Source organism: Neomonachus schauinslandi, chromosome 7 (genome assembly GCF_002201575.2).
Source record: "Neomonachus schauinslandi chromosome 7, ASM220157v2, whole genome shotgun sequence".
Lineage (NCBI taxonomy): Eukaryota > Metazoa > Chordata > Mammalia > Carnivora > Phocidae > Neomonachus > Neomonachus schauinslandi.
In genome coordinates this window covers 88,136,285-88,162,415 of record NC_058409.1, presented here as the reverse complement: position 1 = coordinate 88,162,415, position 26,131 = coordinate 88,136,285, and the positions used below count along the sequence as shown (strand labels likewise).

At 47.6% G+C, this 26,131-nt stretch overlaps 1 protein-coding gene across 1 annotated transcript; it reads left to right on the top strand.

The window, feature by feature from the left end:
* The first annotated feature begins 1,088 nt into the window (after nucleotides 1-1,088).
* Nucleotides 1,089-7,211, top strand: MSX2 (msh homeobox 2). Its single transcript, XM_021698475.2, has 2 exons — nucleotides 1,089-1,556; nucleotides 5,473-7,211. Exons 1-2 carry the CDS (start codon nucleotides 1,178-1,180, stop codon nucleotides 5,895-5,897), a joined length of 804 nt encoding a protein of 267 aa, XP_021554150.1. The 5' UTR covers nucleotides 1,089-1,177; the 3' UTR covers nucleotides 5,898-7,211.
* Nucleotides 7,212-26,131: the final 18,920 nt, after the last annotated feature.

Genomic DNA, 26,131 nt, shown 5'->3' with positions numbered 1-26,131 from the left:
CTGTCCCTGGGCTGTACAGTCATCACTAAGGCTTTGAGATGTAATTACCCAGGGTATAATTTGGGGTGGGGTGAGGATATCTATGCTTTTTTTGTTTTCAAACCAGGTGCAATGAATAAAAATGTGCTTCTCAAAAATGTACATAGGCCTGGGGTGTGGAAACTCGGAAGCCGGTATTTCTGAGATTTGCAAGAGGAAGGGAAGCACTAGGTATTATCGGCGCCTTTTCCTTCCTCCTCCCCCTTGAAGGCAAACACTGGCACCCAAACACATGACAAACATAGGCTCAAACAAACGCACGAACACACAATACACGTAGTCCTTAGGAAAAGGTCGGATCCGGGTGTCGCCCAGAGAGGAGATTCGAGGGAAAGAAAACACGCGGACTGCAATTTTTCTAAGAGTGCGCTGGTTTTGTTTCGAGTGGAAGAGATGGGGACCACTGCTTTAAATTTTCCAGTCAGAACTTTGGAAGACCAGTCCCTGACCACCTCTCGGGCGCTCTCGGTCCCTTCTTCTTCTAGGGGTAATAGCTTTCGCTGTAGAGTTTTTGCCAATGGCGAAACAAATAACTCTTATAAGCTCCATGTATGTATTACTGCCTTTAGCAGGGATGCTGGCCCGTGTTTTCAGTGCTGACTCCTAAAGTTAGCTCAGTTTCCACGTATAGTAGGAGCTTCACAAATGTTTTTGCAATGTCAGTTGCAGATTTTAAACGTGTTCTGGCGGTGGGGGTTGGGGGAAGTGGTATGGGCGCGAGGTGCCTTTTTTAAAAGGGGTCAAAAGAGAGAAGAAATGGGACTCGGCGAACTTCCTCTTTAAATAATCGGCCTTAATTACGCCATGGACTTTTCAGTTTTGGCGTGATTATAACCCTTGAGGGATCGCCTAATAACAACTCTGCTGACTGCTCCTGTAATTAACTCCTAATTTATTTCAAACAGGAAAAAAAAAAAAAAGGCCCCAGCCTCTTCCTGGAGAGCCAATCAGAGGCGAGCGTCTGTGGCGTCAGCTCCAGAGCCGGCGCCGATTGGCTGAGCCGAGTCTCCCACTTCCCCTTGGAGGAAAGGCTCGGCTCCCGGCGCGCCCCTCCCGTCTCCCCCCAAAAAAGTTTGAGTCGCCGCTGCCGGGTTGCCAGCGGAGTTGCGCGCGGGGAGCTACGTAGGGCAGAGAAGTCATGGCTTCTCCGTCCAAAGGCAATGACCTGTTTTCGTCTGATGAGGAGGGCCCGGCGATGGTGGCTGGGCCGGGCCCGGGGCCTGGGGGAGCGGAGGGGGCCGCCGAGGAGCGCCGCGTCAAGGTCTCCAGCTTGCCCTTCAGCGTGGAGGCGCTCATGTCGGACAAGAAGCCGCCCAAAGAGGCATCCCCACTGCCAGCCGAAAGCGCCTCCGCCGGGGCCACCCTGCGGCCACTGCTACTGCCTGGACACGGCGCCCGGGAAGCTCACAGCCCCGGGCCGCTGGTTAAGCCCTTCGAGACCGCCTCGGTCAAGTCGGAAAACTCAGAAGACGGAGCCGCATGGATGCAGGAACCCGGCAGATACTCGCCGCCGCCAAGTGAGTGAGCGTCCGGGCTGGACAAGGGGCAGGCGGGTCCGTGGATTTCTGGAGGGAGCTAGGGGGCCGGTATTCCAGGCTGGGGGTACGGAGACTCCTCTGCACTATACTCCCGGGAAAGCGAGCCTGGGAGTTCTTGGCCCCTTGATATCCCCAGAGTTCTGCGAGCGGGCTGGAGCCAAGACACCTTCTGGGTCAGATCCGCGCAGCGCGTGTTCGGGATTCCCTAGCTGTGCAAAGTATCCGACACAATTGAGGATTCGCTGGTCTTTGAAGGGCGCAGCGTAGTTGGTTTTGCCGGGTCGCTCAGTTATCGGTTTCTCTAGCTCTCAGCCCTGCGCTCCAACCACTTTGCTTATTTTTGTCTCACCGTCCACCGGGTTTCTGTCCGGAGAATGAAGAGGGATCCACTTTTAGTGAGCACTCGAATATGTGCCAGGCAGAGGCGGAGGTGCCCTACCTCCTTTCACAGTTCACAGCCCAGCGAGATGTGCCCTCATTTTAAAGATAAGTCTAGCTGAACTCTAACCCCCGGTTTTGGGTAGAAATCATTATCTTCCATGGGTCCCGCAGGATCCCAGGAAGGGATGGCGGCAGAAACTGATGCCTGGACGAAATGTCTCCCTGTCGTCCCAGCAGCCAGCACCTTCGCCGGGAGCGGGCCGGGGTCCAAAGCGCGTGGGCTCTCTGGGCTCATAGTAATAACTAACAGCCTTCCAGCCGCGTTTGACAGTTTACAAAATGATGCTCATTAGTTCACCAGATCCTGAGATCGCTGGAACCCCGAAGTGTAGGCAGAGGCACAGGAGAGGTGGTTATTCCCTATGCAGACACCCGGACTTTAAGAGGACTGAACTTGCTTGACCCAGGTCACCAACAATGGCTGAATTGGGCAAGGGGCCCTAGTGTCCAAGCTCTGCTCCTCTGTAGGGTGTCCTGACCACCTTTGATTCTTCTCCCCAGAGAAACCAAGCAGAGGTCCCCACACCTGCACCCCGCTTCCTGCCAATGAAGCAGGATGGCAAGCAGCCCAGGAGAATTGATTTCTCTTCCAGCTTTAGCACTTATTTTTGGGCCCGCGTCCTTAACGCAATTTGGAGAAGTCTATTCCTTATAGCCCCTTTTATTTTTATCTCCTGTCCTTTAAGATTTCTCTACCCCCCACTGCACCTTTAGAAAAGGTGAGAAAGAAGGGTCTGCCGAGGCACTTTTTCCAAAGCTGGGAGAAAGACCCACACCTTGCTTCATTTCCTTCAGTCAGCCCTCAAGACTGAGTTGCATAGTGTTTTGTGAACAAAACAAGGCCATATACCCCGGAGGCAGTGGCTGTCCCCTCCGGCATAGCTCTCCACCCTGTTAGAAACTCTGAAAGATTCAAAGGGTGTGGAGATTAAGGACTCAAAGAATTTAAACTCAAGTTTGCACAGTGCTTTATAGCACTTTTCACCATATTATCTTATCTGATCTCTGTGTGTCCGCAGCCAGCCTCCTGGTAACAGACAAGGACGTTTCAGCGGAGTTCAGAGGAATCAGCACACACTGAGTTTGGGCTTGACCAACGACCCCCCTCCCCAAGAACAAAAACAAAACACCTTGGCAATATTTAATGATCACCTATCCAGTGGTAGACAGGGCTCTGGGCATTCTAAAATTTAGTACCCTGAACCACATAGCACAGTATTACCCATTTTATTGATGGTGAAATAGGGGCTCAGAAACTTTAAGGAACCTAATTTGTTAGATAAATATTGAGTGCGCGTGTTTTTCTAGGCCTGGGTCAGTGCCCATCAGCACATCAAGGATTCAGGCCTTACAGGGAGCGGTGTCCAGAGGTTAGACATCCCCACTTCCTTAGGCCTTAGGGTTGTGGGATGGCAATTCCCCTCTCGCTCTGTAAACTGCCCCCCTCCCCCCACAGAAAGGATGAACTTCCCTGCTTGGGGGCCCTGGATATGACCTTCCCATGAGAAAAATCCAAGATTCTGGAGAAAGGATTTAATTTTAAAACCAAAAGTGGTTCATTAGCTCTTTGGGCCTAGAAATGGCAGCAGAAGCCCTGTGGTTGGAATGGTGGGTCCAAGGAGCTTCTAGCACGGGAGCCTGGGGCAAGAGGGAGCCACTGGCCAGGTTTGTTATTTGGAGGAAGTAGGGTAACTGCCGTTTTGCTTTCTATTATCCGCATCCATCCTTTGACTGGTTTAAAATGGGGTGGGGGGGGGAGGTGAGGAGTGTTGAGAGGGAGCCTCTTAGCTACATGGCTTTGATACATGTGTGTAATCTCTGTAGCCTGGGTTTCGTAGTTCAAATGCAGCTTCTAGGAGCAGCCAGGATGACCGGGATGACTGTTCAGGGCACAAAGTTCCTGCAAACATAGAGCAGGATCAAGTGTAGACACTGGGAGCTTGGTATGTACCTTGAGACAGTGGGGTCCTCCAGGGAGCTAGGTCTGGTTTGTGAAGGGTGAAACCAAGTCTCTGAGTCTTCGACAGGGATGTTAGTTTATTTGTAAATTTAAGAACTGGGTGCCCAAGCTCTCTGGCTTATTTAGGGATTAGCATATGCAAGTCTGGACTTCTGTGTACCCATCGCTCTCTCTCCGGTTTCTGTTTTTGATCAGTTGTAGAACCTACTGCCTCTTACTTTTTCGTCACTAAAGTGATGGTTAATAATGTCACACTAGGAGGAATCCCTTTCTTGTTGGAAATGGAGGCTGGGTGGGACTTCTTGTGTCACCCTCAAGTATGAAGTGTAAACTCTTTCTTGGGCCATCGAAGTAACTAAACAAGAAATGCGACATTCTCCCCATGAGTACTTTGGAGTTACTACTGTGGCTACTTGTGGAAAATTAGCATAGCTCATAAAAGCCAAATGCAGAAAATTAATTGTTTAGCATTCTGTCCCACAGCTCTACACTCCTGCCTCCACCTCCCTTTGAGGAAAAGAAGCCCAAAGTTAGTTGATAACTATGGAATCACAAGGATGCCCAGTCCTATGACTTCCTATAATTGAATCCATTTTAAATATGGAGTCTGGATGCAGTTGGCATACCTTTATTTTGCTTGTTATTCCCTCTTTCTAAATTCTGGCGACAAACTAATCATTTACACATTTGCTCTAAACCAGAGAATGGTTAGAGATGACTAAAATGTCATCACATGCTCTCAACTTGGAGGCAGCATGATTTCCCCTGACATTTACATTTATGAGCAAGCTAATTTTTCCCTCCTTCTTAGTAAACTTTATATTACAGAAGCACCCGGCCAAGAAACTTATCCCACATCCAGATCTGTAAAATGATGTTCAGGTTTTATAATCTGTAGACTGGATGGAATGACAGCTGTGCGGTTGTTTATTGCATGGCGCTGCTCCCAATCGGGAGATGCTATTAATTTACCACGGACCTTTATCTGCACGATTATCCTTCATAAATATGCTGATGCACTCCAACTTTTGCTGGCGTGGAGAGAGGACCAACCCAGTTTATTGGACCCTTTTTCACTTCTCTTCTTACGATGGGCTTATCTCAACATCTTAGAGAAGTGAGGATTGTTATGAACCCAGTTCCCCATTTTAAAGACCAGAGAACTTCAGCTCAGAAGAGATGGGGTTTTGTTTCTCAGAGAGCACTCTGACGCCCTTGACACCGGTTCGTAGCTCTTCTAGTTCCCTTATCCATAATGCTGTAATTTCCCATATAGAAAGTTCTGTACACTGAAATTCCCAAACTTTTTGTAAAAGACTCAATTTCTTAAATAAAGCAATTTATCCATTTAAATATGGTCCTCCCCCCCCCCCCACAACCCCCACATAGATTTGACAGAAGTCCCTTTTTGAAAGATGAAGAGGGGAGGCCCACACAGACATACCTGGGAGAAAGCCACTTCTTTTGCTAATTCACTCCCTCTCTGTTCTCTAGGACACATGAGCCCCACCACCTGCACCCTGCGGAAGCACAAGACCAATCGGAAGCCAAGAACGCCCTTTACCACATCCCAGCTCCTGGCTCTGGAGCGCAAGTTCCGCCAGAAACAGTACCTCTCCATTGCAGAGCGTGCAGAGTTCTCCAGCTCTCTGAACCTCACAGAGACCCAGGTCAAAATCTGGTTCCAGAACCGAAGGGCCAAGGCGAAAAGACTGCAGGAGGCAGAACTAGAAAAGCTGAAAATGGCTGCAAAACCTATGCTGCCCTCTGGCTTCAGCCTCCCTTTCCCCATCAACTCGCCCCTGCAAGCAGCATCCATATATGGAGCCTCCTACCCTTTCCATAGACCTGTGCTCCCCATCCCGCCCGTTGGACTCTATGCGACGCCAGTCGGATATGGCATGTACCATCTATCCTAAGGAAGACCAGCTCCATAGACTCCGTGATGGATGTTTGTTTAAATGGGCGGCCCCCTCCCTCTCCAAGAAGGCAGTACCAAGCCTGTACTCCTGCTCTGCAAACCTTGCATGCGCCACCCTAAGCGGCTAGGCCCACAGGGCCACAGACATAGTTCGAATTTGTTCTTTAGGCTGGAGGCACCAAGCCCCATTTTCTTGGTGTGATCTTCTAGATGCCCCCTCCTCCTTTCACAAAGATTGGCTCTGATGGTTTTTCTATATAAATATATATATATATATAATAAAATATAATGACATTTTTATACAGCAGACATAAAAATTCAGATTATTTTGAAAGGCAAAATTTATATGCACATATGTATACTTTTTTCTATATATCACCTTCCTAAAAGAGACTGCTTAAGTCCATTTGTTTTTTCTTATGGGAGAGACCAATTATTTGCTAAAATTGCTGACATTTGGTGATTTTGATGGGATGATTGACTTTTGCTTATGGAAAACAAAGGTTAGAATTAGGCACGATGCATAGGAAGTAGATATGGAGAGATTCCTCAAAATGACGAGGACACATCGTGTTTTTGCATTTTTACATGCATCTGAAACTCATTAGATACTACCATATTTGGCCTTATATTTTTCCCTCTGTCCACATCGTTACAGATTGTTAAAGTTTTAATTTTTTTTTTTTTTTTTGGTAAGATCAATAAAAGGGGGATGAGAAGAATCCTGAGAATGCCTTGGGGTAAGGTGGGACTTGGAAGTACTTCCTAATTCCTCTCAAGGCTGTTGCTTAACTCCATTTCAGATAATTGGAGAGTAAAAAGTTAAAGCATGTCAGGGGAATTGATGGTTTCTGTGAAATACTAGGTACAAGTCAGTCCTCACACATTGCAAAGGTGATTGGGGGGGCGGGGAGTGTAATTAATTATCTGCTTAAAAAAAAATAAATATACTTAACCATTACCTATATGCTAAATATTCTTGAACAATGAATAGATCCAGAAAGAAAGAAAAAAATCATGCTTTCTCTGTGTGTGTACCTATTGTATGTGCTAAACTTATTAGAAAAATTTATATACTTTTTAACATGCTGGGGGCAGAGGGTAAAGCCATGTTTTGACTTGCTAAAAATGGTGTTGTCAAACAGCCCATTTAGCTCCCTGGTACTTCATCTTTCTCTCCATCTTCCCCCCCCCCCACCACCCAGTATACTTTTATCCCTTTGAAAGGGTGCCTTGTATAATTTTATATATTTTATTGAAGAGTTATTTCTTATCTCTTATTCTGAATTAAATTAAACATTTGTTTTATTGCAGTAAAGTTTGTCCAAACACGGTTATTTTAAAGGGGGCCCTCTGTTCTTAGCTGAGTTCAACTCGAAAACGCCACCAAGATTGGGGAGGGGGCTGGTGGTTTTTATTATGATATTAGTGTGAATCAATTAAGAGTTGTGCCCAGATTCAGCCTGGGGTGGGGGAGTGGATTGAAAATAGCCAAGGAAATACTTTGAAACGTTTCCTCTGGCAGTTTGTGTTACTCATGGAAAAGAAGTGGAATTGCTATTCGTTTTTCAAACTCTAGTGAAAGATGAGCTTAAAAGAAGTGGAGGGGCTGAGGGATCTGAGAGGTTTGTAGATGATCAAGGGAAAATCTTGAACTTGAAATCTCCCAGTTACCAAAACAGCAACAGATTTAAAACTGGGGGAAAGGGACCTATAGCTCTTTGCAAATGGAGATTGTAACTAATTCCCTGGGTTGGGGGGTGGGGGGTGGATGCCTTCTGCCCTTTCAGGAGTGTGTCAAATCGCAATCCGTTTACCATTCCTAACTCCTTCCAAGGAGATGGACCCCGAACAAATGCTCTTTTCGGTTTGAAGGAGGAAGGTGGTTCATTCAAGTCCCGTTTGCTTTGCAGGCTTCCTTTCCACTGGGTACAGAACAGGGTCAGACTTGGGTTTTGAGGCATCACCATTAAAAAAAAAATCGGCAATGGGTGGGAAGGCTGAGACGGATCTTAAATTCCACTTTTTATTGCACAAATAAATCAGAAATGGCTACTGATGGTACCTTTGGGAGGTCTGTTTTCGGATGAGCAGCCCCGGTGACCCTGGGAACGCGGGCAGAAGGGAATGGAGAACTCCTTGCGGAAGCTGAGCGGTGGGCAGACTGGCACCAGGCATCTCCGAGGACTGGCGCTTTCGTCTCACGTTCTCATTGCCCCGACACCCACTTTGGAGGTGGGCGCCAGAAACTCCATTTCCCGGTCGGGCGGAAGCTCCTCGGGGTCGGGCAACGAGTCTGAGATCTCCCAGCTCGAGCGCCGTGCGTGATCCAAGCCCACGGACCTGCTCCGAAGCTGGGGGCCGATTTCTTGCTTGCTCCGCCGCTGCACTCCCGAGCTGAGCCCCAGGAGTGTCCCAAACCTCCCCAATTTTCGCCTTTGCCATCCCGCTGGGCCTCCGCAGCCCGAACTCCTAATCCCAGTATGGAATCCAGCCATCCTCATTTATGGGATGCGTTTTCCAAAGGCCAAAGCCCTTCCCGGTTTCGTCAACAGCCGCCAAGTTGGGTCCCTAATTAGCCCGTCCACCGAGCTTCCTTCCCGGCGCCGCTCGACCCCGCAGCCTCAGGCGATCTCAGCCAGGGTGGGGGATCGGGACACTCCAGCTCCGGGTTAAGACAGCTTGCCCCCGGGAGGAGGGGTTCGCAAACCAGGGTGCGACTAGGAGAATCGGGGCTGCGACCTGCGTGACCAATGGGGTGGATTGGAAAAGGCCTGGGCGACTGCGCATTACCCCAATCGCCCCAAATCTCAAAGGAAAACTGAGGCCTGGAGGGAGAGAAAAAAAAGCGCCTCGGGCTCAAGCACACACACCCCGGCGCTGGGTGGATGGGGTGACCCTCCAAACCTCCTGCCCCGCGTTCGGGTCGGCTGTCGCCAGAGTCCCCACCTCGGTCGGGCTTGGTGTGCCAGGCGTTCCAGAGGCTCCAGAGACCGGACAAACAACCTGCGGCGGCAGGAAGACCCTGACTCACCCCGGAGCCGCGAAGCCCTGCCTGCGGAATTAAAGCCGAAGATGCCAGGAGCCTGCTGGCCTTGGACATCCTCGCCCAGGTTGCCAGAAGCCTGGCACACAAATCCGCACGTCCTCCCATACGTTCAACGCTTTCCTCCAAACTTTTCCAGAAAGACAGCTCTGCTTTGGGGAAAGAGGGGAAGAAAGGAGAAGAAATCACATTTCTTTGAGCCCCTGCTCAGTGCGGCCAGAAGTAGGCATTTTCTCGCACCTCTCATTTAATCCTTGCACACCCCTGGGGGAGGTGTCCTTGATGCCATTTTATAGTTGAGGAAACTGAGACTCAGAGGGTCACAGAGCCAGTAAGTGGCAGCAGCAGAATTCAGACCTAAGCATGAGCCTTAGGTAGCGGGCATGAGGGCTGGCAAGCCCTGGGAGAGCTGTCTTACACATGACGTAGGGGCCTCCAGAGCTCCCCAGATTCCCAAACCCTGAGAGCCCATCTCTGCAGCGTCTCTCTCCATCCCCTTCCCCATCTCCCTTGGGCACAGAGGGGGGCCTTCCAACTGAGTGCCCGCTTCTCCCTCACTGGGGACCTGGGGCTCAGCCTCCCCGCCCCCCCTCTGCGGCCCAGCAGAGGCAGGGCTGGGGCAGGGCCGGCGGGAGGTAGGCAGCAGAGGGCCGGCTGGCTGAGAGAAGGCACTGGCTAAACGTCTGCCTGACCTGACTGAAAAGAGGATCCTTGCCTTTGAGCAGAACCTTGTCTGACCGAATGAAAACTCCCACGGCCATTCTTTGCTATAAAAGCCGCTCATTTGCCACGGGTTGGAGAGGCCATTCCCCCACCCCCACTCCCTCACCACTGCTGGGTTTGGAATAAACATAAACCTCATTTATAAAAGAACCCACGTCACACACACCCTCCCCGAAAGCCCAGGGCCCAGTTGATGAAGTTGATTGCGCCTGTGTCCTTCTTCAGTGTAAGAAAAAAAAAAAAATTTCCAGATTGGTGATGCTGTAGGCCTCTTTAATGAAATTGGTCAGAGCAATGAAGAAAAGTCTGCTGTCAACTCCTGGACCCCTCTACCCGTCTCCCACCCCCCCCCGCCCCCCCCCCCACCTCCTCCTTGCTAGAAACTAAATAAAAAGCAGTAAAATTACTTTCCAAAATAGCCCGCTTCAAAGCAGAACAGAGGACCAGGCTTCGGGAATCCTGAGTCCTGCCTTGATAAGGCTCATAATAATCAAATCCAAACTCCATCCACCTCCTCTGACTCTTTCCAACCTCCTCCGGACCCCTCTGCATTTGTTGATGAAAACACTTTGATGTCCTGAGTCCTCCAAACAATTATTATTATAATTTTAAACAACCTGGTATTTTCCATTACTAACGGCTCGAGCTTTGAAGTTACACCTCATAATTTCCTAAATTAAATAAATCATTTTAAGTTTGCACTGGGAGGCTTTTAATAGCAGAGAAAGGAATATCATTATCTTATTGAGACCCAATTGTGGTGGCTCCAGTTTGGCTGTAGCTAGGGGCAAAGTAGGCTCACTCTAACAGACATACTTTATTAACCTCCCATAACTCTTGAAAGAACATTTTTATATTTTCTTTGATTTCCCCCCTCCCTCTCTTGTTTTAAAGCTGTCCCAACCTTTAATTAGTGCCTAATATGAAAAGCATTATTTTTTTAATGCTATGTAATTTACCAGCGGCAACAGGCCAACTTAACAATTGTTTATTAGACTTGGTTTTTCACACAGGGCAAAGAATGCCGCTCCAAACCCAACTTTTCATGGGTGGTTGCACTAATTAATACAGTGTCTGAGGCTCCTAGGGGGTTTTTTAATATTGAAGCCTATGGGGGCGGAAGGGGGTTTTAGAAGTCCAGCTCCCGCCGACGACGTTCTCGCTCTGATTTCTTTCATGCTGTTTTGATCCTGTCTGTGGAGTCAGCACAGACAGAAACTGCTCCCCAGCTCCGGACACCCCGGGATCCCGAGACAACGGGCCCAGAACCCCAGCACCTCCACTTGTGATTTATGGCTTGTGGGGCCCAGGCTTGGGGTGCAGGGAGCCCACTGATCACTCTGCGCTTGGAGTGGGGACCCCCTCATTCAGCCAGGAGGGAGAAGGAGCTGGTCTGGGGCTCGGGTTGGGCGGGAGTCAGGCTGGTGGGGGCAAATGCCAGGGCTCCCAGGCACCAGGCGGTGCCTGGCTCTGGGCACAGAATCGGCTGAGATGGAGGCAGGGCCTGGGACCCAGTGGGTAAAGCTGGGGAGGGACCCAGGCCAGGGCGCCTCCTCTTGCCTACTTCTCACTAATCTTTTCCCCTGTTTCCCCATTCTTTGTCTCTCCTTCCCCACCTCATCTTTAGTTTCTTCTCTCTCCCTTCTCCCCCCCACCCCCAACACACTTCTTGTCCTTTTTGGCTGTCTCCTTTATTTCCCTGTCCCTTCCCTTCATTCTTTTTCATGTTTGTCCCACTTTACATCTTTAATTTTTTTCTCACCGTCTATACAATTCCTTCCCGCGCTCTCATTCTCAACTTTCTCTTTTACCCTCTTTTCTTCCCTCTTCTTGTCCTGCCACTTTGCTCCCCCATTGCGTCTCTCAATATTTTTCCGTTTCCGATTTATTCTCATCCCCACTGTCACCTATTTCTCCCCTTCTGCTTCTCTGTTGCCTTTATTTCTCCCCGGGTTCCAGCGATTTCGTGCCGGACTCCCGGAGTCCGGCCCCAGGCGGGTCGGCCCGGCCTCTCTGGGCGCGGCGCCCTCGCGCCCGGGGGCTCCTCGCCACCACGTCCCCTCCGCGCCCTTCTCTCCCCCGCTGCACCTGGCCAGCGAGCAAGGGAGAGACCCCTGGGCAGGAGGAGGACACGTCACCCGTTTTCTCCCTGGAACCGCGGGCGTCGCGGGCGAGAAGGGCAGCGGCGGGCGGAGAAGGGCCGGGTCCCAGCGCGCGGCCCCTCTGCCCCGCCCGCCGCCGGCCGCCCGTTTGATGTCGCGGGCCCGGCAGGAATGCGGCCGGGTTATCAATCACCCAGCTGGATCCCGAAGGTCTCGGCCTAATCACATTTAATTGCTCGTGGAGGCCCACTCTCGCCCCAGGCCGGCCGCCGCGCTCAATTACTCCCCAAATACCTGCCATCAATAAATGAGCGCTGACACCGGCCCGGCCCGCTCCGCTGGCCCAGGAGACCTCAGCCGGCCAGGCGCCCGCATCCCGCCCCCACCCCATCCCCCATCATTAAACTTACACCTCGGCGCCGGAGGAGCAAGCCAAGCAGATAACAGTCCCCGCTTAACTGAGCGCTTCGCAAGTGCGGGACACGGGTGCCCAGCGATTTACACGCATCGGCTAGGTGGAGTCTCAGCACCGACCCGAGCTGGAGTCACCCTCTCCATTTGACTTAAGGGACCTTAGGTTCCTTCATTAACGTGCCCGAGGTGGCAGAGGTAAGCAGTGGCCCCACTGGGACGAGACCCAACGACCCAGCAATTCCACCGGCCTTGAGTGAAAGCACGAGGCAATAGTGCCTCCCAGAGGCCGGAGATTTACCTGGGGCCGTGGCGCCAAGGTGTGTCCACAGGCGCCTTAAGGCAGGTACTTTTTATGGGATCTTATTTATTTCTCCCTACAGCTTTGTGAAGTACCCCCATTTTCTTATCCCCATTTCTTAGGTGAGGACAGTGGGGCCTGAGCCCGCATGTGAGCTGAAGGGAGCTCATCCTCAAACTGAGGCCCTGACTTGCCTTCTGCCAGAATGCCATCCTTCCCTCCCATTTTTCTCTCTTTACTACTTCCTAGAAATCTTGAAATTCAAGAACTGTGAGTTCTCCCATTTTCACAGAGCAGAACAGCAAACCTCCGACAGCAGAGTGCCCAGAAAGGGGACACAGTGATGCTGAGATCGCACAGCTGGTGAGCTCAGAATCCCCAAGTCCGTGTCAGTCTTGGCCCTCTCCACGATCCTGTCCTGCTTCTATCAAGAGCTTTGACTTTAAAAAAGACCACATCGTGTCTATATTTTATGTAGTTTGTTATTCATGGGGAGGCAATAACTGCACATTCCAACAAAAATGAAGAGGGGGCCACTGACTTACTGCATGAGGCCAAATGGCCAGATTAGCTTAGGTCAGTTTACAATAATATTGACATAAAACGTCCAGCGGAAAAAAAAGCAGGATACTATATATATATATATATATGAAATATATATATTAAGAGTCATGTTAAATATATACTATGTATTTCATCTAATCAAAGATACCATCAAGTATAATATGCATTTTATATTTGCTAAAAAGAAAACAATTGCCAACTATGATGTAATGTTTAATTACCCAGAATTTTATTTTGTACTTATTTTAATAGCTCTTGTTATTAAGAGCTCTTCTAAATTTAAAAAAAGATGAAAAGTGCAAGAGTCATCCGAAGTCAGTCTTTGACTTTCTTTATTCCCTTTATACCCTTCCTTGATCCCTTATTATATTTATATAATATATTCCAGTGCCCAAAACACTCACATCCTCATTTGGCCCTCAAGGTAATACATGAAATATTATTATTATCCCCATGTCTTAGATGATAAAAAGGGTACCCAGAGAGGTAAGGTGACTTCCCTGAGATCACACAGCAAAGAAGCAGAGCCAGGCTTGACAATTCATTATGTAGTTTCTTTCCATCTGAGTAAGGTTAAGTCCTCCGGGGACTAGACGTCTGTCTGGCTGGGTTTTGTTTTTTTTTTTTTTTTCTTCTTCTTCTTCTTCTTCTCTCTCTCTCTTTGTGAACTCAAGAAAGTGTATAGGTCCCTGAAAGAGGTTTCTGGGTTGCACGACCTGATATAAAAAGAGCTTTTTAAATAGCAAAGCTCTGCCTATTTTTATTTCAATGCTGAGAATGCTTGATGATGGAAAAACTGACTTTGTAAAGAAATCGTATATAAGACGCTAAGTGCCTCCTGAAATCCCATCGCAGAAAATCACCTGAAAGGTGGTGGTGATGGATGAGGCACTTATTGATGTGAAATTGGCCAATTTAGGGAAAGTCTGAGGGCTGCAAAATGTTCATCCCTCCTCCTTCCCACCGCATCAGCCATTCACCCCGTCTAGTCTTTCCAGTTGGATTTCTCTTTGTTTAGCAACGGGAACAGAGAAGAGCCAAGAAGACAACGTAAAAAGTCCCAGGGGTGGCTGTGGGGAATAAGATCTCAGACTTGAGAATTCCAGGAAAGCAACTGGGCAGTGAAGTCATCCCTAATGGATGTGGGGTGGGGTCGGGGCAGTGCTCCTGCCACGCTGGTACCCGCCCCCTGGTGCTGGCTCAGGGCAGTATGAGGTGGCCCTGCTTTTGGGACTGGACCTCCAGATCTAACTTATTCCTAGGGTTAGGGACATCTCTGCCCTGTGTAGATATCACTCAGGCACAGCGCACTTTGATGAGAAGAGAAAGCTGATTTTTCCCTTGTGAGTAGCAGGCAAGTGCCAAGGAAATTAGGTCTCAGAAAGAAAGACACAATCAGAGAAGGCAGATTTCCCAAGTCAGGGACTGATGAAAGCTGAGGAGCCTCAAATGTCTTTTTCAGGGGCAGTAATGCCCAGATTTCCCTTCATACACAATCCCTGGCTAAGTCTGGGGCTAGAAAGCGGAAATCACTGTGCTTTTCAGAACAAGATAAAGAAAATGGATGTGTGATGAGTCTCTGGGGTTCAAAACTGCAACATTATTAGCACACAAACTAAACCTCTCCTTCTCCCTAAATCAGCAGCAAGTGAAGAATATTTTTCCCCAGGACTCAGGACACACCAAGGATCCTGAACATTGATCCTATCCCACCCCAGGACTTTCCTGAACTTCTCCAAACAGAATTACTCAAATTCACTACAGCTAAGAAGAAAAAGATGATGTTGTTCATCTCTTTGGATAATACCTGGATTAAATGAGCACTTCCTATGTGCCAGGCAAGATCAAGTCCTTTACCTAATTTCATTTTAATCTGCATAGCAACCCAGTAATGTGTCATCCCCATTTTGTAGCTAAGGAAACTGAGACCCTGAGAGATTATGTTACTTGCCTGTGGTCTCACCACTGGTGAATGGCAGAGCTGGATTTGAGTTGTTGGACTCCAAGGAACATGTTCTCAAAAGTACTCTTTGCAGAGCATTCACTGTTTCATCAAGAATTTTGGGTTTGTGTAACCTACAGGAGCAGAAACCAGGATGAAAGATATTGTCCTTGGGCCCCTTGTGTTTCTGAATTGATTTATAAAACAAGTTGCCACCGGAAGCCAAATGACACTTCAGGTTAATATCTTGAGCTGGGGTAGGGTAACACTGAGGGACAACACTGTCCTTCAAGGTAGGAATCTCAAGATAGAAGGGAATTTTGTGAGGATATGGTACAGGAACTTCAGAGTACAAGTGAGTTGCCCCAAGTCACATAGCAGCAGCTATGTAGAGAGCAATATTGAAACAAACAAATACACACACACACACACAAAGGAAAAAGAAAAGAGGAAGAGTTACATTTCTAGTTCCGCTCAGCTGATCGGAGCTCAAAAGGGCCTTAGAAATTTCGATTTCTTAGCGACCTGAAATCCACGCCTATGATACCTTAAATGTTTGTAGTTTACCAGGAGAGGCAGCCTGGATCAAGGACACCAGGATGGGGGGGGGGGGTTGGTCCCCAATAATACCTATCTCTCACAGCCACTCCAAATTAAAAACATGTGTGTATTATTTGATCTGGTCAAATCATATTTTCCCAAGCTTAGAGAAAGTGTGAGTAAAAGCTTTTTTTTTTTTAAAGAAAACTTTGCTATTTTTATTCATCTTGTAACATGCCATCTTGGTAAAAATAGCATGCTTGCTGGGCAATAAGGCAAGTCTCCAACCCCATCGTACTCCCTTCCGAATAGATTGCTCTGGTTATGTCCTCCTTTAATTAATATTTTGGTGCTTCCATCAAAGACCACCAAATGAGATACCTGAGCTACCTAATTCAAGTCCAAACTAGCCACCGATGGTTCTCTGGGTCTTGATTTGCTCCTGTCAACTGAGGCAGAAGTTAGCAGTGGGAAGAAGGAGGCAGGTAGGAAGCCCATAGGAGAAAACACGTGTGCTCTGTCCACCCTGAGCTGTGTATCTGGTGCTTAGAACAGTGCGTGGCCCAAGTAGGTGCTTGGTAAGCACGGTGTTTATTGAATAAGTGAGGTGAACATTTTCACCAAAGGACCTAACAGTTCTGGGAACATTTGGGGGCTCAGGCTTGAACTGATTTTGAACGTTTTAGAAAATGTCACGAGTTCAAACTTTTAAAGAGTTGGTTCGGTTCACAAGACAATAAAAAATGATTTTCATTTGGCAAGATGGGTCAGGTAGTGCTATCAAGGCAGTTCTGAAAAATTCTTGATCGGTTCAGGTCTCTGATGACTAGTCACAGAAGACTATTAAAGAAACTTTCACGACCCTGACTGGTGTGTTAGCCAGACTCTGTAGAGCCACTTCTACTTGTCCTTATATTTCATGGGCGAAAACACGTTCAAAACATCGCATTAAATGAAACCCTCCTGAGTTATAAAATCGTCTAGGTGGACGTAGGACACTTCTCTAGAGTTCGTTTTACAGTGTGGTCCAGAGGTTAATGAACGTACTCGCTGACAGGAGTGCAAGGGAGGAGTTCTGGCTCTGAATGGCAGTGAGTTCGGAAGGGGAGGACCATCTGCAGAAAACTTTCTTCTATTGTCTTGAGAGCCTCAGTTTTCTCTTCTATAACATGGGACTTACGGTCCTTGCTTCTGTAGCCCTCGGATGTGTTTTTTCAGAGGCCTAAGGAAGGCATAATTACCTTTTCTAGAGACCGTGAGATCAATGATAGGGTTTAAAGCAAAAAGCCTCTGGCAATCAGGTGGGAAATTTAAAAAATAGCAGTTTCAGAGTAAAAAGGGTCATCTCTTGGACACAGAACTGTGTTCAACTAGAAAGCTCCTGAGGAGAGACGATGACTTTCTCGAGGACATCATAATGCAGCTCACAGAGCCCCGATCTGGGGGTGCAGTGAGGCTTTGTGAAATTTATCTTGATTTTTCAGGTTGTTGTAAAGAAACCCGACCTTTCGCGTATTACTAATTCAGAGATTGTAAAAATCTCCCCCAAGTCTGACAGTTGCCCTACACTTATCAGAGCCCAGATTTCTAAACTCCGGGCCAGAGTGAGGTCTCATGTTACTGGGACTTGATCACTTTTCACAAATATACTGCAGGCCATTTGCTGGTAGGTTATGAAATATGATCATAAATTAAAACTAAATGGCTCACGTAAAATAAATGGACAAAGAGCACTTTGTGATGTCGAGGGCTCCAGTTTGATTGCGTCGGTTCATTTATTTGGGTATTTAGAGGATTTCAAGAAGCCAGGTAACCCCACTACTCGAAATAGATGGCGGGCATGATGGTAGGCGTGCAGGGCTCTGACGGCGGGGCTTGGTCCAGAACAAACAAGTAAGCACCACTTTACAGTGAAAAGTTCTGTCACCTACGTTCTGTCTTCGAGGCACATAGCATTCTGTGGAGGAGGAAGGAGAGGCTCATATGTGGGGGAAGGGTCCCAGGGTCCTCAGAAGAGTTAAGGCTTCTGCTGCAAACCGAAAATCCAAGGTAAAGGACACATGGTTTATTTTTCAAAGGAGTTAGGGGCTAAGTCAGGCCTACAGTTGGGAGGTGGGTGGTGTGGGGGATAATGTGGGAATATTCGTGCAGCCTTTAGAGGTTGATCCTGGCAGGTGCATGGTGGCGGTGGGTGCTCATCGCAATTGCAATTATTCCAGTAAGATCAGCTTCTTACGTGCCCAATTCATTTACAAACTCCCCAGGCAAGGAGATCAGACAGAGTAGGAGCATACTCCACCACACTCGGGGGCTGCCAACTGCTCTCTTGTGATTTCTTTTTAGTTCCACTATTTTAAAATTGAGGGGAATGGTATAGAAAACAGTGTTACTTACGATGAGTTCTTGTCATAGAAATTAGTTCTTCTCCTTACAGGTACTTCTTCCTCCCTCCCTCCCTCCCTCTCTTCTGTCCTTTCATGGTAAAATATCCACAACATAAAATTTACCATTCGAACCATTAAGTGTACAGTTCAATGGTATTAAGTACGTCTACAATGTTGTGCAACCATCACCACCATCCCTCTTCAGAAATTTTTCTTCTTTCCAAACTGAAACTCTGTGCTCAATTGAACACTAACTCCCCATTCCCCACCCCCTCCCAGCCCGTGGTAACCACCTCTCTACTCTCCGTCTCTTGCCTACTCTACATACCTCATGTAAATGGAATCAGACACTATTTGTCCTTTTGTGTCTGGCATACTTCACTAAGCATGATGTTTTCAAGATTCATTCATATTGTAGCCTGCCTCGGAATTTTCTTCCTTTTTTAAGGCTGAATAATATTCCATTGTATGTATATACCACATTTTGTTTGTCTATTCATCCACCAATGGACATTTGGGTTGCTTTCACCTTTGGCTATTGTGAATAACACTGCAATGAACATGGCTGTGTAAATATCTGTTTGAGCTTTGGTTTTTCAATTTTTGCCCCCTTCACCTAATTCACCTCCCCCCGCCCCAATGCCCTTTTAAAGTATATGTTTATGTGGGGATTTATGTCTGTCTCCTCCTCCAGGCTGTGCCAGCCCTTTGCAGTCTTGTCTTTAAGAAGCTTCCAGTTTGATGAGGAAAGAGCCAGGGAGTTACACAGTTACTGGCCAGAGGGGCATGGTACAATCACCTAGGGAAGCTTCTGAGCCGTGAGAGTTGGCTGAAAGAAGAAACCAAGTTGCCAGGGCTGATGCAGTGGCTTCGTGGAGAAGGTAAACTTCTAACCATGTCTTGAAGCATGAACATCTCTTTCCAGGTAGAGGGAGGTGAGGAGGAAGAGCATAGACAGATGGAATAGGGTGGCACAGAATTGTGCAGGCAGTCAGAGGCCCAGGAGGAGCAAATGGGCTTGTGAGGGGCATCGGGAAGGGTTCAGACTCCAGGTCAGACTCTTGTGTTCAAATCCTCACTCCACTAACCTTGGGCAGGGCACGTAACCTCTCTGGAACTTGATTTCTTCATTTGCAACATGTGGATGACAATAGTATTTATCTTGGATGATGTTGTGAGGATAGAATGAGACAACATATATAAAATGCTATTCACGATGCTTGACCTGGAGAACGTCCTCAGGGCTTGGTGGTGAGCCTCATACCTCATGGTAAGGATTCTGGTCCTTTCCTTGGGCACTGAGTTCAGCTGTTAAATCTTTTCAAGCAGGTAGTAAAGGGCCTGGTGGGGTCTTACTGCAGGAGTGGACTGGGGTACAGACAAAGGGCTAACCTAGCTGTCTTCCCTGGTGTTCTTTTGGATAATATGGGGGATAAAACCAAACCTCTCAATGTTGAGGCAGGTGGGTGTGTGACTGAGCAACCCTTCCACAATGACCCCTTTTGCTCATGAACGGTCAAGCAGAGCGGTCGTCTTAATAATTTATCTGGCACTGGTCATCGCTCATTGTCTCCTCCAACCCCTCACATTGCCCACCGGAGCAATGGGTACATAGAAGCTCTAAATAAACATTGCCGATTCAGAGAATTCTACAGCCACACCTTTTGCCTTCACGTCCTCCCTCTGTCCCCTCGCAATGTCATCTCACTCCTATTCCTTTGCTTATGACAAGGTGTCTGACCAGAGTCTGAAGGATTCTGGGATAGAAGCGATCGTGTGCCAGTGGAAAACATAGAAACAAAAATGCCTGCAGCAGGAATCTCCAGGCCCTGGGCTTTCACAACCTCTGAAAGACAAGCAGCGGCTCCCCCACCAAAGACTTCCACTCTGTGCCTCGGCTTTAAAAGTCAGCCTCATGAAAGCCTTTCCAACATGCATTTAAAATCATCCATCCAAAAGATAACTAAATCATGGCCATTCATTGCTCTCGGCCCATCACACTGCAGTGAAAACATGTATTTAACTGAGAAAACACTGAGCCTTCACTCTCCCCGGCCTCTGTCTCCTTTCTTCTCCCTTTCTTTGACGGCTCCAAATGTTATGATTCATCTCAGCACTGCCTAATGCAGCAGTGAATTACAGGCCCCAAAGATTTCCAAACCCGGAGGGGTCCGGGGAAGAGGACGTCCCTCAGTTCATCCCCGGCATTCTCTCTCCAGCCAACTGTGTTTGTTCCTTGACTCCTTTTGATCATTCCTTATAACAGTAGCCAAGCAGAGGAAATTAAGCTTTTGTATTTAAACTAATCCATGACCCTGGATAATTTGTAAGAGACATCTATGAGGGGTTAAAAATGAGCCTCCAACTGCTTGATGTGGAGACGTCCCAGACACACCATGGCTCCCTTGGTGGGATCATAGCATTTCAGTGTCGAATGAAAGGATGTCAGAGCATGCAGTGTCCTTTGGGAACATCTGTCTAGTCCAACTCTCTTGGTTTGAAATATGGAGAAACTGAGGTCCAGAGAGGGGAAGGGCCCTGCCCGGGCCCATCGACAGAGTTAGTGGCTGAGTTGGAATTTACTGTGGGATTTCTGACCCCCTGTCCTCAGAGGGCTAGATAATTGAGAACAATGTGACCCTGCAGTTATCTGCTGTTAACCTGTTAACCTGTTATCCAATGGCTGCTGTCAGGTGAGCATTCCATCTGCCTGTCCTCAGAGTCCAGCCTTCAGGCCACCACTTCTGCTGCCGTCAGTAGAAGCACCAGCCCCCTACAGTACGGTTTTATTTTTCAATGGCCTTTTGCAGGGGTTAAGGCTCTAATGTCAGGATTAAGGTCTGAGGCTCTGGGGTCAGAATGTGTGTGCTCTCTGGGCCTTGGCCTTCTAGGGTAGCCAGTAGTACTCACCTCTCAGGTTGTTGTGAGCATTAAGTGAGTTCACCATGGTAGAGTGCTCAAAATGGCATCTAGTCCTAAGAAATATGAGCTGTTTCTATTATCCCCACATTTCCCACTCCCTGTCTCTCTCATGCAGAACACTTAGGAAGGACAGATAGTACGTTCTTATAAATGCTAGGACCTGTAGACCTCATTTCAGCTTCCTGCACCAGGTTGAGATGTCCGGACTGACCAAAAGATACTGAATGGGAGCCTTGCAGACACTGGAGTACCAGTCCCAGCCCCACCACTAACCCACTAGATGACCCTAGGCAAGAACATCAGGTCTCTCTGCCTCAGTGTTCTCCTCTGTAAAATGGAAATATTGGTCCTGGCCTTTCATGTGAGGAGCACTCCATTAACAAGTATTTACAGATGACTTACTCAGTGTCACAACAACGGGCCCTTGGGCTGACCAGTGAACAAAACAGAGATCCTGGCCTTTTGGAGCTCACATTCTAGGAGAGAAAATAGACAATAGAATTAACACAAACAAATAAATGGACACATTCTTCATTATGTGAAATCAGCCCCAGCTGGTCCAAAGAGTGTGGCCATCCCCTGACATCAGAGGCCCTGACAACCAAATGTCTCTTCTGACAGAAGCTGATACCTGCAATGTCTTTTTTTCCCCCTTTTTTCCTTTTTTATTATGGAAATTTTCAAACCTATACAAAAGAGAGAGAATAGTGTAAAGAACTTCACTTACTAACACCCTGCTTTACCAGTTATCAACGCATCCCCAAACTTGTTCTATCTAAACTATTCCCACCCACTTCTCCTCTTTCCCAGGACTATTTTCAAACAAATCTCAGACATGACATCATTTAACCCATAAGCATTTTAGTATCTATCTCTAAAAATAAAAAAAATAGGCACAATGTCATTATCTGATTCAGAAATTAACGCTAATTTCTTAATATCATTAAATATCCAGGCAATGTTTAAATTTATCTCCTGATTTTTTTTAAATGGCAATTTATTGAAATTAATGTGGAAATAAGTTCCATACATTGTAATCTGTTGATATGTCTCTCAAAATTTCTTTTAATGCCTAGGTTTCCTTCCCCTTCTCTTTGTTTCTCTTCCAATGCATTTGTTTGTCCAACACCAGGGCTCTCGTCTATACGTTTTCCCACCTGTCTGCATCCCTGTGGTGTCATACAATAGGTTCCTCTGTCCCCTGTAACTCCTGTAAATTGTTAGTTAGATCTAGAGATTTGATCAGATTAAAGTTCTATTTTTGGAAAGACTATTTTACGGATGACATTATATTCTTCCATCACAGGCCAGTAGCTGGTTGTCTCTCTTTCAGTGATGATCAATTCCTAGATTCATTACTTCTTCAGAGGTTTTGAAGTAGTAACATCCTAATCCTATCATTCTCTATTCACTTATTAGCTATAATAATTCCATAAAAAGAAGCTTCTCTCCATCAACTATTTGGTTGCCCATGGCACAGTCAGTATGGAAAGGCAGGAGGAATGTTTGATCCTTTCTCTTTAGTTACCATTTTTCAGAAGAATCAGTTAGTTATATAGCCTTCTTCGAAGGTCAATAGGCTCATGGCTTTAAACATATTTTACGTATTTCAGTCTATTCCAGTTATTTTTTGACGCACAAATGGTCCCTCTTTGGCCAATGTGAGCTTTTCAAAGTTGGCTTCTTTTTAATATAACTTCAATCATCTTTGAATGCTTCCTTGCTTTCTGGTAAAAGATGATCCAGGCTCAACTCGTACATTTCCTGCTTCAGAGATGGAATCAGTCATTTCTCCAAAGGAGTGCTGGTCCCTTTGAGTGGGGAGCAGAATTCAAGGCCACAGTCTGGGTGACAGAGGTGCTCATTGTTGCTAGCACAGGGCTTATGTAGGCATGAACAGGACTGATATGGTGCCTCTCGTCATGGCTCTCTAACCAGACTTGGGAGACAGGAGTAGAGCACATGGTTAAAGAGGTGTTAAGTGTCAGAAAGAGCAAGGGCATGGTGTCATGTCAGTACTATGGCAGGGCCTAGTCCAGAATGAGGGTTCAGGAGAGACTTCTGGAGAAGGAGGCAAGGATGTGGAGTAGGGGTGGGACTAGAGAAGAAATACTTCTTGCTCAGCCTGTAACTAGATGTTGAACCCTCAGAGGGAGGATTAAGTGAGTAGGTCATGACAATGACATGTAAAATCTAACATACTAGACGATAAACCTCTAGTGGTGGAATTCAAAACACCCAGCCTATGGGGAAGGGTTTGCTTCACAGGAACCCCTTGAGGCAAGGACTATTGTTATTCCCATTTAAGAGATGAAAAGTCTGCAGTTTATGTAAGATTAAAGAATTTGCTGAAGGTTACTGAGCTAGTAATCGGTAAAAATGGGATTTGAACGCAGGACTTTCTGATGCCAGAGATAAGCCTCTTAACCACTGTGTTGTGCCCTAACACCCAAAGTGTGTTCACATACAGGTGTTTTTGTTTTTTTTTCCTCAAACAAAAGGTCTCACATATTACTGAGCCAATCTACTAGTGTGAAAGCACAGAAACAGAGAAAAGTCATTTTTTCCAAATAAAACATGCCCAATCGCTCAGATGGTAGTGATATTTACAGAGTGATGTTATGAGCAAGTGAGCTTAATAGAGCATGAATACCTGTACCGTCTGATTGTGAGCTTGATAGAGTGTGAATATGTGTGTCATCTCACGTGACCTTGATAGGGTGCGCATATGCCCGCCATGTCATTGTGATTCCTTGTAGACCCAGTTTGGTTCTTCTCCAGTGTCTCCTCCTGGAGCTGTACCTGATTTTATCACCATTTTCATCCAAATCCACTGGGTGATGCAACGGTTCTATTTTTGTTTCTTGGCCAGGAATCACTGGATCCAGAAAGTTGTGAGAAGACATGGCAAGGAACAGTCAACCACACACGCCATGATGGCAGAGAAGAGGAGAGAGCATATACAGGTTCTAAGGCCCCTTATTAAAGGGTTAAAAATCACTTACTTCTCAACCAGCTGAGAGCCTGAATCTTACCATCTTATCTCACTCTTGACCAGATTGCTCCTTCGTTCCCTCCTCCCAGGACAACTTGAAATTGCACCATGGCCCTTAAAGTCATGGTGTGACATCAATCCAGTTCCTTCACTTTTGTTCCTCTGAGCTTCATTTTCCTTATCAGTGAAATGGGGATAATAATATCCATTGATGATGCCATGATGTGATATAGGTAAAGCGCAGACTGAGTGCTAAATAAATGGTTGCTGTTATGAAAAATAATGAACCAAAAACTAACATGTGTTACACCATTTGATGGCTGTTACGCCTAGAACAGTAGGAATATTATCCACATTTTATAGAGGAGGAAACTGAGACACTTGTCTAAGATGACACACAGTAAATAGTAGTACCAACACTTGAACCCAGAAAGAGCCCTTGGGCTTAATTAAGCACCATGCTCTGCTGCCTTAATAGGGAGTCTTGTCCAGCAGGGACCTGCCATTTCAGCCTTGGGACCAGTCTTGGCACTTGCAGTCACCTTGCTGAAAGGAAGGGGACTTTTGCCCAGAGACGGAGGTACCTGCTTTGAGAGGCCTCCTGCAGGTTGATGCAGGTGACCCACCTTTCAAGGGGCCTGTGGAACACCATTCTAAAAACCTCAGCAGCCCAGGGTAGAAGCCTTGTTCACCTTGACACTGAACCATGGGCAGGCACTGAGTTACTTCAGTAATTACTTGTCTCATAATACATCGCTTTTCTTCCTCCAGAACTCAAATTAGAACATGGACATAACTCTCCTGCTCACACTCGGGAGAAAGACGGTCTTTAAAAATTAACTTTGCATTCAAAATTTTGTGTTAAGCCATGCATTTTAACCCCACCAGGAGAGAGAGGGAAGGAAGGGGCCAAGGGGACAGTGTTGGAGTTTCATCAGCAAGCATCAGATTAGCTCCTCTCTCCAGCCTCCAACTTTTTTTTTTTTGAGAGCTCCATTTTTTTCCTTTTTTTTTTTTTTTTTTAAGATTTTATTTATTTATTTGACAGAGATAGACACAGGGAGAGAGGGAACACAAGCAGCGGGAGTGGGAGAGGGAGAAGCAGGCTTCCCATCGAGCAGGGAGCACGATGTGGGGCTCCATCCCAGGACCCTGGGATCATGACCTGAGCCGAAGGCAGACGCCTACCGACTGAGCCACCCCGGCACCCCAAGAGCTCTATTTCTTCAATCAGACTTTATGAAGAACACAGGTTTGAGTCTACAGGAACAAATTCTTCTGGCTCTTTAAGGAACATATTTGAAGGGGGGTTTTACTAGGCTGCGTTACTGGATAAAAGATACAACATGCTTTCCAGCATGAATCATCCGAGTAGAGTGACAAAAAAGAAGCCTGAAAACTAAGCACCGCCAAAATATTGGCAGGCCTCAGCCACTCGGGCCAGATTTCAGATTTCATCTCCTTCAGACCAAAAAAAAAAAAAAACCATTAAATTAAATTAAATTTTAATCTCATGGTGACAATTCCCATGGAGGAAGGCTTAAGTATTTTGTCTACATCCCTCCTGTCCCCCCTCGGAATCACAGACTCCCCACACTCAGAGATGGAGAAGCCCCTGAGGGTCACCGCGGCTGGCCCCGGGGTTTCCTCCCCCTGCCCGGGCAGTGGCCCTGCCGGGAGCCTGCTAGGTGGAGCGGCGGGCTGGGCTTTTATTAGCAACACATGCGGGGGCCGCGGCGCACCCTGACAGCCAGGCAGCTCCGAGCCAGAATGGATGGCTCTCGGGCTGCAAGGCCACGGTTACAAATGCGCCGCGGCGTTCTCAGGTGGACAAACGCGGGCCCCGGCGGCTCCGGTTCCCAGGCGCGCGGAGGCGGCGGCCCCCTTCAACTCCGGGCGCGGGCGGGAGCGGAACCCGTGTTAATTACTGTACGTTTCCACTGTAAAGAGAGTCAGCCGGGGAGCGGGGCCGCGGCGGCTGCCCGGCCCCGACGCACAAAAGCTTCATATATTCTGAATGAAGGCGAATCGCAGCCTCGGCCTCCTTGAAAAGAGCCGTGAGGGAGACTTAATTCTCTCCCTTTCAGCTGTGCTCAGACTGTGAAATCCACACAATCGCGCCCTTCTCTTTAAAGGGAGGGAGAAGAGGGGCCGCGGCCGCGCGCCCCGCCATTAGCTGGGCGCAGAGAGGGAGAGTTCACGCCGGGGACAAGGGCAGCACGGCCCCGGGGCTGGTTGGCAGCAGTGTTTCCCATCCGACGGGGGCTGCAGCCCCTTTCTCCTGCTGCATTTCACGGCGCCT

Coding starts and splice junctions, on each gene's coding strand:
- MSX2 (XM_021698475.2), top strand. CDS start 1,178: ATGGCTTCTCCGTCCAAAGGCAATGACCTGTTTTCGTCTGATGAGGAG. Junction 1,557..5,472: donor CAGATACTCGCCGCCGCCAA/GTGAGTGAGCGT, acceptor TCTGTTCTCTAG/GACACATGAGCCCCACCACC.